Here is a 17004-nt window from a genome sequence, read left to right as displayed (position 1 = left end):
CTATCAGTTACTTTTCCATTGCTATGCTAATAGACCGTGACAAAAAGGCAGCTGAAAGAGAAAAGGGTTCATTTTAGATAACAGTTCTAGAAAAATATAGAATCCATAATGATGGAGAAGTAATGGCTACAGGAACAGGAAGCAGAGAAATCAGAGGAAGCAGGGAAAGAGAAATACACTTTCTCCCTCATGGCCCTGACTCCTAATGGGCCCATTATCTCCTTAAACAGTTCAGCCAGCTGGTGACCCAGTGTTCAGATAGGAGAGATTTTGAGTGACAGTTGTCAAACATCACCTTTCAAAAGTATTGATCTGGTGATTAAATTCTCAACAAGTGAAGTTTGGAGAAGACACGGATGCCCTGTAGAAGTAACTCAGTGGCCTTCTTTAAATTTTATCATTCCAGTTAGTATAGCCCCCCTCAGAAGTACCAAGGTTTGGGTCTTCAAATTATGTGTTTGGGGGAGATACAAGTTTATAATAAAGTATTCTAGTAATATTTTAGAAGCTACATTTTTGACCTCCAACTACTTAAATGTCTTCAATATTTAAAAAATAATTGATCACAGAACTTGGGACATGAATTGTGCTGTCTCCACAGAAATAACACAGCTTTCTGTGTAATAGTCCTTCACAGATGATGAGTTGAATACAATGCAACTTAAAACGATAGCTGTGGAGAGGGGAGAGACCTTCACTGTAATAAGGTTTTTACTTCTGATCTGATTTGAAATGTACTCAGTCCAAAACTATGGCAAGTTGGAAAGAAACTTGATGTCAACATTCATATCATAAAATTTTTGATAGCTGTCTACCCAAGTATTTTATATCATAACAAATTTTATATACTCTTGATTTTTCAATTCGAAGTGACATGGGGCTGGAGAGATGCTTCGGGTTAAGAGTGCTTGCTACTCTTCCAAAGGACTGAATTTGAGTTCTGAGCACTCATATTAGGTGGTTCTTGGCGCCAATTCTGGAGGATCTGATGTTCTCTTGTAGTCTCCATGATGCCTATATGCAGACACAGAAGCAGACATGCACACATACATATAACAGTAAAAGGGATAGACAGTGTGTAAGTGTGTTTTCTATACACTTGATGGTCATAGATTGTGGTACACATCTTTAATCCTAGCCCTTGTGATATTTAGCCAGGAGTTCAGGGTCTTCCTTGATTCCATAGTTCAAGACCCTGACTCATAACACACACACACACACACACAAACCTGGTTCATTTGGATCAGTCAACAGGGTCTAGCAAGAGAGAGAGTGGGGATGAAGACGCAAGAGATGTGAAGAATGGAGACAAGACAGAGAGTCTGGTCAAGTCCCGTTTATTGAAAGTAAATCATGGGTTTATAGAAGCACAAGCAGGGGAATGCAGCTGAAGACACTTTACCACGTGTGCCTTGCAGCTGGCCCACTAAACAACAAAACAAGATATGTGAGAAAAACAAGATGTGTATCAGAGTGTGCTCAGCTGTTATGGGCTGTTGAAAAAGTGTCTTGTCAGGGCATATGGTCCGAGATTGCTGCAAGGATGATAGCCGCTTTCAGCTAGGACTTTGCTCCCAATACACACACAGAGACACACAGAGACACACAGACACACACACACACACACACACACACACACACACACACACACACACACACACACTGAAGCTCAGTACTGAAGTCTGAAGATGGTATTGAAACCTCACCATGCAACCTGTACAGCTCCATCCTAGATAGTATTATTTCATGTATATAATGTATACATCACTTCCTTAATATTGCAGCATAGCCATTCTTAATCATCATCTCCTACTTTAGCAATATATTCTTTCTTCAGATCAAGTGCAAATGCAAAGTGAACTTCCCTCCTTTGGTGGTTTTTTTTTTTTTTTTTGAGTTGAAGAAAGTGCCTGATTAGAACTTCCGAGATGTGGAGAGGTTGCAGTGTTGCACGTCCAGACCTAAATTATCTCAGCCATCTGTAACCTCCTTAATGGCCATTTGCTGCTCTCCTCTGCATCCATGTCCTCTCTAACATATTTGTGAGCATTAGGGAAATCCTCTGGAAAGTAGAACCATGTCTCTCGTTCCTGTCAATCCAGACCAAGAACCCTTCCAAGTGACATTTGAGTCTCATAGCTGAGAGAGTTTCTTTGCTCTAATCCATCTACCTGAAGTTTCTACCCATGTATTTGGAAAGCGTTTTGAGTTATGACCTTTTTGTTCTGTTACAATAAAGTCCTCATCAAACTGTCACCATGTCAGAACATGGGATTTGTGGTGACTTAAATCTGCACTCACAGTCTGTGGTCACTCATATTTGGGTCTAGAATGAATTATGCCTCTTTTTTTTTTTTTTTTTTTTTTTTTTTTTTTTTTTTTTTTTTTGAGGTAAGAGCTGTTTCTACATCATACTTGCTATGGCGGTTGTATGCTTTCTGTCCTGTGCTTCTGTGATCCCTGATGAGTGGTGGAACTGCTGCCTTCCCTGCTCGTAAGATGTCATAATCAGGGAGCTCTGACTGCCTAATTCCTTCTTGTTTATGTTCACAGCTATACGGTGAGATTGATCTCAGCTCATTTCCCTCTCCTTATTTTATTTACCTGCTACCTTTTCAATACTAGAAGTCCATTGAACTCCTTTAAATGTTTAATCAGGTATGTGTTGAACAAGTAGAAGCAGCTCTGTAATTTGTAGTTTGTGAGAGAATAGCAGTGCTCAAGTCATTGACCTTAGATGTTTGTATGCACATTGTCGTAGAATATCTTTAGTTTCAATCCCGGGTTTGTACTGTGCTTTTGATTATTGATTTCCCAGGTAAAAGATACACACATACTTTTTATTTATAATAAGCCTTTATTAAGACCAATGCTGGGAATATATCTACCCTCTATGCTATTAAAATCTATTTTTTATCAATAACTTTGAGTTATTACTTACTATGTTCCATCTGGACCTCTCTTAACTCCAGTTAACCAGCTCTCATGGCCATGCTTTCTTGACTTCTGACACATGGCATCTTTCTCCTCTCTCCACCTCCTTTTTTTTTTTTTCCTGGTTCTCCTCCAACCCCAATCCCCAGAACCCTAAATTTCACCTATGTCTTTTCTGCCCAAGTATTGGCTGTCAGCATCTTTTTTCACCAATCAGGGATAACTTTGGGGTAAGGATCAGCTGGATCGACTTATGGTTTCTGGGAGCAACCAATATTTGGCATAGCAAAAGGCCAAACCACAACAACACATCTCCAAAACAGTTTCTAGAGGTTTTTTTTCTCTTTGCTCCCTCCGCCTCTTATTTTTTGACTCATCCCAGAACCTGCTGATTTGGCAAGACTGCCTAGCCCACAGATCCTAGTGATCCTCCTGCCTATGTTCCCCCAGCCCTGTAATGAGAAGAGCATGTTCCCGTGCCTGGTTTTTTACTTAGGTACTTGGATCCCAAACTTAGGTCCTCATATATGCATGGCAAGAACGTTGCCAACTGAGGCATCACACCAGCCCCCTCTCACTCTCCTTTTTATTCACTCCATGAGTAAAATAGGTGTTACCTATATTCATGGTATGGCTTTCTTCCTCAATTCACCAGGTCTAGAAACTCCCTCACAGGCAGGCCCAGAAATTTGTTTTGTTGGTAGTTCTAAATTTCATCAAGCTGACACTCAAGATTAACCATCCCCACCATTAATAACAGTTGACACTCTCCTGAGATCACAGTTCCAGAATACAGAGAACATATTTTCTACAGTGAAATCTAATGAAAAGAAAACTTGGCGTCTTATGTTTTATAAAAGATAATTCTGTTGATAGAATTACCACCACCCATGCCAGATACCCACTCTGTCATTTTGTTTGGTTTGGTCTAATTCAGTTGCCTCCAGTGAAATTAGAGAATACGTTACAGAAAGTTTCATGTAAACAAAATCATAAGAACGTAAAGCTTGCTAGTCAGACTTCTCACTGCCCGTGTTACAGCAAGAGCGTTCTTACTCTGGCCACCGTGGATGTTGGGACAAATCAATGCAAGCAGATTGATTTTTCTCAGGTCTTTAAATGTTTAAGCTCGCACCTGGCCTTTGTGATGTCTCCTGCTTGTAGGTAATAGCTGGGAATTCCAGGCAAAGGATTACAACTTCTCAGCTACTTATGCTGCCCCCAAATGATCCATTGGTTGCTGCCGAAAATACCAGCTTGAAAATATATTCGTAGGATTAGGAATGAGCACGTCTTCACTGAAATCTTGCGGTTTAGCTTTAGCGCTTAGGGTAGTCAGTCCGTGTCTTTGAAATATTGAGCTGGCTGACAGCTTAAAATCCTAAGTTTCCTTTAAACTTGAGCTGGGTTTTGGAAGAAAAAAGGGGTAGCACAGGAGGGGTGGATTTTATGTACAGTTCTCCAAACAGAATTCACTTAAGTGTGTTTGCCGTCAGGGCCTTGGGAATGCAAGCAAGCTGATTCCTTGCCTTCCTCCTTGGGTTCTGCCCTCAGCCCAGATCAGCATTTAGTCAGATAATTGACATCGCAGCCTTTGAAGTCTGTTGTGGGCCTTGTTATAAAATTATTCCGCTTTCATGAAGAAGCAAGGAGAAGCGATTCTTTGTAATGCCCAGGTTTTGGTAAGCCAGTTGTATATTAGAAATATTCCTTGAGTTTTATTTTAATTTTAAATTACACTTGCTTGTTTGTGAGTGTGTGTGGGTGCACGTGGTGGTTAGAGTACAGCTTGCAGGAATAGGTTCTCTCTTTCTACCATGTAGATTCTGGGAGCTGGTTAGCCATCACCCAGACTTACTAACATACAAAGGGGATGGGAAGACAGTGCCGAATCATGACTTGTGTGTTTTAGGTGTACTCTAACTGGGCACTGAGGATTAAACCAGTTAGCAATCGGCAATAGAATCGTGAGTTTGGGTCCTAGGTTTTGGCCTAACTCTGAGTTCATTGTTTCCTGTTTCTCATCTCTGATTGGAAACGGCTCTGCCTGCCCACTAATGAGAATTTAAGGAATACATCTTGTCTTGTTTTTGAGACAGGGCCTCATGTATGCCAGGCTGCCCTTGAACTCACTGTGTAGCAAGGATGACCTTGAACTAATAGCCCTGCCTCCACTTCCCAGCGCTGGGGTTACAGGTATGTGTGTGACCAGGCAGGGCTTCTGAAGTGCAAAGGATCAGACCCAGGGTTGTGTGCAGTAATTCAGTGATTGAACCATATTGCCATTCAATAATGAGATGCTGATTACGAATCAGCGCATATGTTCTCCGTGCAGGCCTGACTATTGTAGCAGTACTGCCTTCTTGCACTTGAGAATTATAGTGGGTGAGAGGAGTCAGCCCTTTCCACTAAGCCTGAAGACTTGTGATTCATTCCTGGGAACCACATGGTTGATGGAGAGAACTGACTCCCAAGTCATTCTATGCCTAAATACATTGGGGTGTGTGTACCTCTCCCTAATGTATATGTACACAAATAAGTAAATGTAGTAAGTTTTCTAAGGTATTATATCTAATAGGGCTGGAAATTTGGAAGCTCATTTGATGACATCTCACGTTCAAAGATGTAATATTATAGTTCAGTGTCCTACTGAGATACATCCTAGTCCCCAGATCTTTGCTTTGCAAAAAAAAAGACAGACATTTGAGGAGACACTATCCTGACCTATAACACACTGGTAAGACAAGGCTCATGTGCCCTCCATCTGCATTAGGTTAGAATTAGGAAATTTTACATTAATGTAGGAGAAAACTCAGACCCTAAGGGGCTCAGGGAGATAGAAAGTAAAATTAGCACTATGTTTTGAGCTCTATTACAGATTTTCTGAAAGGGGGTTTAGAATGAAATAATAATAATAATAAACTGGCTTTATTGAGATGTTGAAGAAAGAATGCTCAGTTCTGGGTTGGGGTGTTGCCTCTGTGGGTTCGATGAATCCACGCAACGTCTATAGGCTGGTTCATTCCTCATGCCACAAGCCTAGGAGTATGGCCTACTTGATAGAAAGTATGCACAAAACCCTGTGTTCAATCCCCAGCACTTCATAAGCCGGGTGCGATAATGCTTGATGCTTGTGATTCAAGTTGTCAGAGGATGGATGATGGAAGGTCAGAAGTTGATAGCCATGCTCAGATACATAATGAGTTCCAGGTCATTCAGCCACATGAAACCCTGTGTCCATGGCAAAAATAAATAAATAAGATGTTAAACACGGGCAGTAATGACAGAAGGATCGGAAGTTCAAATCTCTACATAGTGAGTTTCAGTTACTCTGGCTTACCTGATATCCTGTGTAAAAACTGTCAAACAAACATGGGTCTGGAGAGGTAGTTAAGAGTCTGTACTGTTCTAGTAGAAGACCTGAGTTTGGTTGTTAGCACATTAGGGGAACTTTCAGCAAACACCTGCAACTCCGTCTGCAGGGGATCCAGTGCCTCTTCTGGCCTCCACAGGCCTGCAGTCATGTGTGAATACACACACACACACACATGCATACAACATATATCCATATACATACATACATACATACCACATAATCATGCATATACACATATGTTCACTCACATGCATATATGTCTATACACATACACATGCACACTTGCATACATAAACACATGTATACACACATGCATATACACGCATATACATACATACACACAGAGGACAACTTTATAAGTTACAGCTGAATAAAATGTTCAATTGGCATCCCAGGGCTCAAAGTGCATGAGCCAAGAATTATATGTGTGAGCATCTCTCTGACTTTCTCCTGTTTTGCTTTTCTCTGTTACCTTCAGCTCAAGCCAGGACAGAACAGCTGCAGGGACAGTGACAGCGAAAGCGCTAGCGGAGAATCCAAGGGTTTCCAGCGGAGCAGCTCTCGGGAGAGGCTCAGCGATGTAAGTTTAAAATGCATCAAACAACACCCGGACCACGATGAAGCCTTTGTGGTGCAATGCTCCTGTCTTTTCTTCATGTGGCTCACCTGCAGTAGCCATGTTTGGCATGCTTTCTTGATATATGTGTTTGTGTGTCTTTCTGTCTTTCCAAAATGTAGGTTGACCTAAAATATATTTTTAAAAATCATGTTATTTCAGTGATGGAGAAGTGGGTAAACTTGTAAAAGCCTGAAACCAGAGTTCAAATTCCCAGGACCCAAGTACATTTTAGGATCCTACCTGTAACCTCGGGCCTTATGAGGTACAGATAATGAATCCCTACAACAAGGCAACTCAATAAAGTAGTCACAATAGCCAACTTGGGTTAGTGAGAAACTTCAACTCAATGACTAGAGATTCAGAGTTGGAAAGATGACTCAGTGGTTAAGATCACTGACTGCTTTTTCAGAGGTCCTGTGTTTGACTTCTGGTACCCACATGACAGCTCACATTATCACCTGAAACTACAGTTTTAGGGAACTCTTGCTTCTATATGGAGGTGAAAGACCCATACACATAAAATAAAACTTAAGAAGCAAGCAGTTGAGGAAGACACCTAGTGTCAATGTCGGCTTCCATATCTACACTCACAGGTACTCTACAACTAAGAACATATGCAGAAAACGGGAAATTGTCCAGTCAAATGGCTCAGTAGTAAGGGCACTTGCTGTTAAGAAATGAGTTTAATTCCCAGAACTAGCAAGGTAGAAGAAAAACCAACTTCTGAAATTTGTGCTCTACTCTGTCAAGCTTACTCACCCAGACTAAATAATTACACCAAAGAAATAAAACCAATAGAACTGGTAATATTTTTATGTGAACAGAAGTCAGGCAGTACTGTATCTGTAAGATCACATCATGGTTCTATGCTAAGGCCCTTAATAATTTACACCTTGGAATCTGGTAACAATCCAACTTTATTGGTTTTTTTTTTTTTTTTTTTTTTATTGTCAAGATGGGATGTCTGTCCAGTCAGGTACTTGGCAAGAGAGGGAATTATTAATAAATTTCCTAACAGGTGTCTAATTTGGAAACCTTGTTAAAGAAAAAAAAAAAAAGTCAGCAAGACCTGGATCTTTTCTCCTCTAGAACCACCCCCTATGCACCTGCAGACCATATTTCTCTTACCACCCCCCAATAGTCGCGTGTTACCAAGGAAACTGAAGTTCCTTTTGGGTTCATAGTTTTCTTAATAAAAGAAGTTAGCCAGGAATGAAAAGACATCTCAAGGACAGTTTTATTAGATTTTAAGAGAAAAACAACACAGGAGACAAGATGTAAGTTTCTGCAGCTGCTGTAACCAGACTTAGGGATCAAGGCCTGTATCCTAACAAACCAGGTTCACTCACTTATCCTCAGTTAAGCCAATTAAAAAGAGCCAAATTAATAATTAAAATCATAATAATATGTATTCAATGTGGCCACATTGACAAGAGGGGTAAAGGGATCCAGCAATACCTCCAAGTCCTTGAAGTTATGGTTAGGTAGAAGGAAAGAAATACGGATAATTAAGCAGTCCAGCCAGGTCTAGTCTCCCCTGTGCTCCAGGTCTCCCCTGCAAGGTCACTTGTCAATCTCTTGTCAAGCAAACAAGTTCCTCCTCTAGCTGCCCTGCAGGCTGTGTAGGCTTTTCTAATCCCAGAAGTGAAATTCTAGTCTCTTGGGGTTTATTCTTTCAATAGTCTGATGGCCGAAGAGGGGAACACACGTGTCTCATTAGGGTGTATTGATTCCTGCCAGATGGACCTTTATGCTTTCAGGAGGAGGGAAAAGGAGGAGAAAGTAGAAAGTTATGCGATTTGTAAGCAGTCACATGCATAAAGGAGAGGGGGGCTTCAGCGAAGGTAAAAGGCCCATGGTCCATGGGAGTGTGCACTTAACCTTTGGCCAGTACCCAAAAGGGGATATGGAACCAAAAAAAAACCATTCTTTTTGAGTCCTTACTTAGAAAATTAGTCAGGCAGAGGCACTACCAAGTGGAGGCTTCTAGGACGCGGAAGTAGATTCTACTGAGTAGCTTGGATTCCCAAGGCTAGAGATGGAACTTAGAACAAAGCCCAGATACCTTCACCTTTCCACATAGTGGTTTAAAAGGAAGGACAAAGCTGATGTTTACATTTCAAAGGAAGGGGATTGTAGGTCTCAGAGCTTTTGTTGTTTGAGGGTATTGCAGTAAAAACCCTTCTTTGGACTCTTCTGGTATTCCTGGATCTGCTTTATTGATGCCTGTCTTACGGTTCCTTGTCTTATTAGCACCATTACTGACAGACTCATCTTTGCCCCTGGGAGCAACACTTGCAAGGTATCTGGAAAAACTAGGTTCGCTGAGTTTTCATTCTCCAACATCACAAAGCTGTAGAGCTATGGTGAATATTAACTGTAGAAACAGCCATTTACCAAGTTGAGATCTCTCCTTGTTCACCCTAAGGCAATAGTAATTGTCCTGAACAAGGCCTCTGTGTGTTGCAAATAAAATACTACTGATTTTTGTGCAAGGAAAACGAGAAGTTATCGTTTGAGTGTTAAATGTTTTAAGCAGGAAATAATACATGTACATAATTTTTATTATATCCTGTGTGTGAGAAAGTACTCATGCATGTACCAGGTTGCATTTGACATTGCCTGAGTCTGGAGGTGGAAGGACAACTTGGTGGAATTGGTTCTGTCCTTTTACCAGAGTATTGAGGACCTCAGGTGTGGCAGCAAGCACCTTTAACTTCTGAGCCATCTCAGAAGCTTCTGTGTGTGTGTGTGTGTGTGTGTGTGTGTGTGTGTGTGAATGTATGTATATGACTTTAAGTACATATATGTTATGGTTCTATATAGTGGTTCTACTAAGAAATATCCACTAAAACAAAGACTGCAGATAACTGCATCATACCAGATGACAATACTACATTACTCAGACCATTCCATATAATACTGCATTATCCTGACTAGTTTCATATGATACTTACTACATTACATAACACATCACATTATTCCATTTGATGATACTGCATCACCCCTTCTCATTTCATAAAATAATAGTTTATTATTCTGGCTGGCTTGGTTAAAAGACATAATGACCAAGGCAACACTTACAAAAGAAGCATTTACTTAAGGTCTTGCTTATGGATTTAGAGGCGTAGTTATCATGGGGCTGGCAGACATGGTGTTGAGGAAGGAACTGAGAGCTATGTCCTGATCCACAAACAGAGAGACAGTGAGAGTGACAGAGAGGCACTGGGCCTGCTGTGGACCATTGAAAGCTCAAATTCCACCCCTAGTGACACATTTCTTCCAATAAGGCCAATACTTCCCAATTCTTCTAATGCTTTCAAAGAATTCTACTTATTAGTGACTAAGCATATCAAATATGTATATGAAAATAAACATTCAAATATATATTCAAATATATGCTCCCATGGTGGTCATTCTTACTCTGACCCATGTTATCAGATTGCTCTGACTGATTCCATATGGTGATTCTTCTGCATTTTTCTGACCTAGTTTGTATAATAATACATTTCTCCATTCCAGGTAATTAAATATGTCACTCTGACAATTTGCTATATTGTCTTACTCTGAAAGTTGCTATAACTACATGATGTTACATTTCCCTGTATTAAACAAAGGAGACATCACCAAGACACAAGTTTTTTGTTACAGTTCCAAGGAAAATTTGTTGTTTGGTGTTTGAAAGTTTGAATTTTTAGAAGAGTTAATGGAACTAAGCAAAGGTATTATTTTTATAGCATTTCTTAATAGGTTATTTAATAAAGAGTACTGTCTTTATCTATGAATATAATTCTGCATGCTAGAATATGCTAGGTTTGGGGGTTTTTTGTTTGTTTATTTGGCTGGTTTGGTTTTGCTTTGGTTTTTTTTTTTATGAGTTTCATTACTTTTATGATATAATTATACAATAACAAAATCATAAGTATTGTGCTGACCTCAATTTCAAATACCTAATGTTTATTTAGCTCTTTTGAGATTTTATTATATTTTGGGGGTTTTTTGTGTTGAGATATACATACACACACACACACACATACATACATACACACACATACACATACATATACATATACATATATATGTGTGTATATGTATATATACACACATATATATGTATATGTGTATATGTATATATGTATATATGTATATGTGTGTATTTCTGTTTTTTATTCTGGCCTGACATGAAATTTGTTCTTAGCCAAGGATGCCCTTGAACCACTGATCCTCTTGCCTCAACCCTCCAAATTCTGGGATTATAGGCAGGAATTTCTTCCCATGCCCACCTTGTTATGTATTTAGTGTGAGGTGTTTTTGACTTTTGAAGTTTTCCAGGCTTTAGCTACGACTTAGAGCAGTGGTTCTCAACCTTCCTAAGCTGTGACCCTTTAACACCTCATGGTGTGGTGACCCAAGCCATAAAATTATTTTTGTTACTACTTTATAACTGTAAGTTTGCTACTGTTATGAATTGTAATGTAAATATCAGATATGCAGGACATCTGATATGTGACCCCTGTGAAAGGGACCCACAGGTTGAGACTGGGCTGGTTTAGAAGATGGAGCCTGGACAATTCAGCATCATCACTGATTTCTTGAAGATTGGGTACTTTTGCCCTTTCAACTGCTTTCACTTTTGTAGAAATAAATTCCAACGTCTGCACAAAATGGCCAAAAGTGACATCAAAATGGTCAGTTAACACAAACCTAGAAGCTAAAACCATGAAATGCACAGATGACAACAGATAAATCTTCAGGAGCTAGATGATTCCTCACTGAGTTGTTAAAAGCATTATGCCAAAAGCATGAACAGCAAGAGGCAAACAGTTAATGGGACTTCCTTACCTCAAGAGGTTTGATCGTGAAATGGAAATGACAATAAGTAGAGAAAATCCATGAAAATCATATAAGTCACAGGTGTTTATTATCTAGCGTATGTAGAGTATTTCAACAGTAAGAAGACAGCCTATATCAAGATGATGCTGGGATCTCGAACAGCTGTGGTTCCTAAAGAGGATTCCTCAGACCCGGTAACTGTAGGAAGATTCTAAAGTCCTTAGTCCTCAGTCATAGAGGTGCAAATCAAAACCAAACTGAGAGGCCTGGAGATGGAGCTCAGTGGCTGTGAAGGTAGCCTGCTCTTGCAGAGGACTGAGTTCAGTTTATAATACCCATCTGGTGTATTCACAACCACCCTCACTTCAGCCCCAGGAGATATAGCACCCTCTTTGATTCAGGGGGCTTCTGTCCTCATCTACATAGACCCCCCCCCAACATACGCATAATTAAAAGTAAAAATAAAACCTTAAAAAAAAACTGAAATGAGAATCAATTTACTCCTACTAGGATCGTTATAATAAAGAACTAATAAATAATAAATGTCAGTTGCATGGAGTAGTTGAAACACTTTTGTTTCTGACAGGAGTATAAAATCATATGATCACTGAAGAGATCAGTCCGGAGGTTCCTCTGAAGGTTAAAATGTAGATTTGCCTTATGACCCAGTCAGTCTGCTTTTCAACATATACTTAAGAAAATAAAAAGAGAGAATTTGTATTGGATTCTGAGACTTAATTTTATAGAAGCCAAACAGTAAAAACAACCTGTTTGCCCATTAACAAAAGAATGAATAGAAGAAATATGTGTTGCATACATAAAGGAATGTAGGCAGTCACAAGAAGTATATTGTTATTGTAATGCTGTCTTTCTGTTGCTGTGATAAAATGCCATGACCATAATCAACTTGTGAAAGAAAGGTTTTATTTTGCCTTGAAGTGTAAGGAAACTTACAGCAGGAACTGAAGCAGAGACCATGGAAGAATGCTGCTTATTGGCTTTTGCTCCTATGACTTTCCCATCCTGCTTTTTTAGATAACCCAGAATCATCTCTCCAGGAGTACTCTTGCCTACACTGAGCTGGGCCCTCTTACATAAAGTATTATCCATGAAAAATGCCCCATGGCCTTTTCTTGGAGACATTTTCTTAGTTGACAGTCATTTGAAGTTCCTTCCTCTTGGATAACTGTGGTTTGTGCCAAGTTGAGGAGGAAAAAAAAATTAACTGGGATACATATTTAGTACAAAATTCATATACTTTAAAAACAACATGGAAAAAGTGACAGATTCCTGTCACACAAAGACCTATGATAGTGAGGCCAGGAGGATCATCAGTTGAAGGCCAGCCTCAGCTACGTAGACTCTGGGTCAAAACAGCAATCTTATTTGCAAGCCAAGTTGACAACAGGATTCTTCTTAATATTGTGTCAATGTTTAGCAGAATAAGATGTCATTCTGTTTTGTTTGCTAATTAGCAAAGCAAACAAACGAGTAGCTGAGTGAAATTGCTTACATCTATAATCCTAGCTACTCCAGGAGTTCAATCAGGAAAGGGAGTCAAAGGCCAGCTGAGGCAGTCAGAGAGGCACCTGTAGTCACAGCAGTTCTACAGGAAGCCCTGACAGGAAGATTTCAAGTTCAAGGCTATCCTGGGGCATTTAGCAAGACTTTGTCTCAAAATAAAATGTATAAAAGCTAGGGCTGTAGCTCTGTGGTAGAGAGCTTGCCTGGCTCAGGGTTTTGTCCCAGTTACTGTGCAGTTTTTAAAGAAAACAATAGTACTGGTTTTGGCTTTTGATCTTCAATATAGCCTGTATTTTGCTTATTCTGAGTTGTTTTTTTAAACAAATGAATAAGAAATATAACTTCTAATATCTCGTTTGTTAATTATGTATGTTGTCATAAGTATTTTCTTCTTACATGGTCATGCTTTTCTGCTTCTTTGCATGCATGTGAGTTAAAAAAAAAAAGGGTCCAGAAGAAGGTTTCAGAGCCCCCAGAACTGGAATTAAAAGCAGTAATGAGCCACCTAAAGTTTGTTCCAGAAACTGAATGAACAAGTGTAGTAATCATTTCTACACACTGAGCTGCCGCTGCAATCATGACAGTCGCTTTATTTGAATGTGTAGTAGCCTCCATTATCTCTTGAAGGTGCTGCATATTTCTTGTTATATCTATAGGTATTCCTTATTGTCACCAGTGTTGTAATTTTAAAATAGTTTCATCTTTTTGAAGTTTCCTTCTGTGCTTTCTGTGTGGCACCAGAAGAACCTAAGTCTGTGTACAGGTAATTCTCTTCAGAGGGAATATGCTGCCTATGCCTTGTTACAGTGAAAGGATTTTATTTTATTTTATTTTATTTTATTTATTTATTTATTTTTAAGTTAATGGGAATCTGAAGGATTTACTGCCTGGCTGTGCTGGGAAGCCATTCCTGGTTCTTCCTGGAGGCTGTTTATCTCACCTAGAGTATTCTTCTCCACATATGTTCTTATGTGAAGGGCATAGGGAGACCTCCACACTGTTGTACCCAAACTGTGGAGACAGCGTTTGGAAGCAGAATGCCATGAAAATAGCTCAACACAAAATCCGTTTTTAAGGTTTAATTTAAAGTCTCTCTCTCTCTCTCTCTCTCTCTCTCGTGTGTGTGTTACTCAGTTTCTTGAACATGGACTTCCAGTTAATGACAGAAGGTTGGCCACATCTGACAACTTACTATTCCTGTGAACCTTTCTTCTCTCCATTTTCAGACTTACGAATTCCAAGCATCTTCTTTTCTCCAATTCTTAACTCTATCTTCTCAACTCTGCACCCTCGTGGGCTCCAACTGTGCCAGCCAGTAGTGCATATAGAAATTTATCTGGCACTATCTGGGAGGATTGTTCTTTGTAGCCCAGGCTAGCCAAGGATTACATCTAACTCCTTATCTCTCTTCTTCTACTTCTCCAGTTCTGGGATACCAGTTGTGTTCCTTCATGCCTGGTTTATGCTGTGTTTTTTAAACGTCAGAGCTTTGTTCATAATAGGCACACTTTCTCCCTACTGAGCCACGCTCCTAGACTTTAGTGGAATTTCAATTTTCCTCTCTCGGATATCAGTCTACATACCTGTTGCCTGATAGCACCCCCTTTAAAAACTTCTCTTCACATATTGTTCTTTTTTTTTTTTTTTTTTTTTTTTTTTTTTTTTTTTTGTATCATTAGTTTGTGGAGTATATTTGGTCCCTATTACTCAGCAATACTCACTACAGAGTTTTCAACTGAGATAAAAATTCCCTCCAGTCTTTCACACTTATTGCGTGGTATTTGTAGATACTTAGACAATGGAAGCTTAGTCTCTAGTGATGCTAATCAAGACATCCTGTTGTTCTAGCTTTGCCATTTTAAATTCACCAGGCAAAAAAGAATAAGAAAAAAAAATTAGCCAAACAAACTGAAAGTTGATGTAGTCCCAAGATTTGAATCATGGACAAAGCTTAACCCAGTGGCCTTGGGTTTTCTATATTAAGCATTCCCAAACCATGTTGCCAAGGAGTGTGTAACTGGCCACAGGACTTTGAAATTGTCCTCATCAAGGAGAGATCATAACCCGTTTAGATTAGTCATAAAGGAAAAAGTTAAGGGAAATAATTGAATATATAAATATTCATGTGGAGTTATTCAAGGGGGAAGTATTGCTTCTGATTTATACAAAATTTTATAATTGAGGAAGTTGTTAGAACTTGGGGATTGAACTTGACAATTTAAGTATTTGGGACAAAGCCCGGGATAACTGATCATAAGCATCTGTTCCAAATCGCACAGATCCTGCATTCAGATAGGATCAGTGTATTAATGTGCATCCCCAGAGACTCAGATGCAACAACAGTAGCAGCAATCATTTTTTTTCTCATCCAGAATGAGTTTACTCACAAGACATAAATAGAGAAGCCTCAAGATCTACAGCTAATGACCAGGACCCTTGGAAGGTTGGCATGTGTCAAACTCTGAAAGTTTCCTTATTTCTGTAATCAGTTGAAAATGATACCTTGACTAGAAAGTATTCAGGAGGAATTTCTTCCTTCGTGAGGGAAGGCCAGGGCTACATTTCCCTTAGTCCTGAGACTGAAGGCATTCCGCCTACCTTAGGACAGGATGTCTGCTTTTCTGAACGTTCTATAGATCTAAATCTCAAACTCGTCTAGGCAGCAGAATAACATCTGACCAAATATCTGGGTCGCCCCCTTTCATTGCCTGGTCAAGTTGACATAGAAATTAATCATCTCAAGTCCCATTCTGAAGTTCTGGGATGAACATTGAATATGGGAATAGCAGTAGATAGTTTCCAACTCATGATAGCTTGTTATCTAAAACTCATTTTAAGATACGAGAATAATTGTTTAAAGCTTTTAGAGTTTCAGTTCAAGGGGGACACGGGGCATTTCGTTTTGGGGTAAGAGCTTTATTAATCACATCACAGACAGGCAGATAGCACCATGGCAGGGACTCTAAGAAGAGTTTCGGCCAACGTGAGCATGAAGATCCTTTCTAGCTTGCAGAGCTATGCCCTGTGTTTGATGGCTAGACCACAGTTGGTGTTGCTGTCTGATTGAGGCATGTGATGGGGAGATAAGCCTGGAGAGGACTGGCTTATGTTTAGGAGTAATCGAAGTTCAACCAAAATGGACGAGCTTTACAAGCAAAATACTGTGATCCTGGATATTAGCAGTTAAAATGTGAACCTTGAAATGGTCTTTGCTTTTTTTTATGAAGGTGGGAATGAGTAGAGTCAGAAAAAAACTTGAGAAGAAGGGTGTTTGGGAGAGATTGTGAAGAGGAACAAGAACAGGGTTGCTGCAGATTTGATCTTCTAAGTCATATGGCTTTGTTGAAGTTGTTACTCCATTTGTAGGTTTTGAGACAAAGTAGTCCAGGCTAGCTGAAGGATGACCTTGAACTTCTGGCTTTCCCACCTCCAGTTTCTGATCACCATGCACCACTGATTTTTTTTCATGCAGTACTTGGCATGGAACTTAGATAGGTAAAAACTCTGCCAACTGAGCTGAATGCCCAGCTCCAACTGTGCCACTTTTAGTGGACTTTGCCTGGTAAAAGTATTTTCTATGTCTTGGTCAGTTTGTATCTTATCTCCAAAGTATTTATTCTTCTTTAACTGTGGACTTTACCTTTTTTTCATTGTTGTTAAAATAAAACAACAAAAAACTGGAGGCTAAGGAGAGCTCAACAGGTAAGAGCCCTTTCTG

At 39.6% G+C, this 17004-nt stretch overlaps 1 protein-coding gene across 7 annotated transcripts in view; it reads left to right on the top strand.

Moving 5' to 3' along the window:
* The window catches only part of Auts2 (activator of transcription and developmental regulator AUTS2), a 1059321-nt gene that overhangs the window by 450182 nt on the left and 592135 nt on the right, over window positions 1-17004 (top strand). For all 7 annotated transcript variants that reach the window (XM_076923064.1, XM_076923068.1, XM_076923067.1 and 4 more), the window contains one exon: window positions 6789-6890. In XM_076923064.1, coding sequence (XP_076779179.1) covers window positions 6789-6890 — 102 coding nt within the window. The remainder of the gene's footprint in view (window positions 1-6788; window positions 6891-17004) is intronic.

The sequence above is a fragment of the Arvicanthis niloticus genome, chromosome 24 (assembly GCF_011762505.2).
Source record: "Arvicanthis niloticus isolate mArvNil1 chromosome 24, mArvNil1.pat.X, whole genome shotgun sequence".
In the NCBI taxonomy this organism is placed as follows: Eukaryota; Metazoa; Chordata; class Mammalia; order Rodentia; family Muridae; genus Arvicanthis; species Arvicanthis niloticus.
Note: the sequence above shows the minus strand (reverse complement) of the source record. Positions and strands in the feature narration are given on the sequence as shown.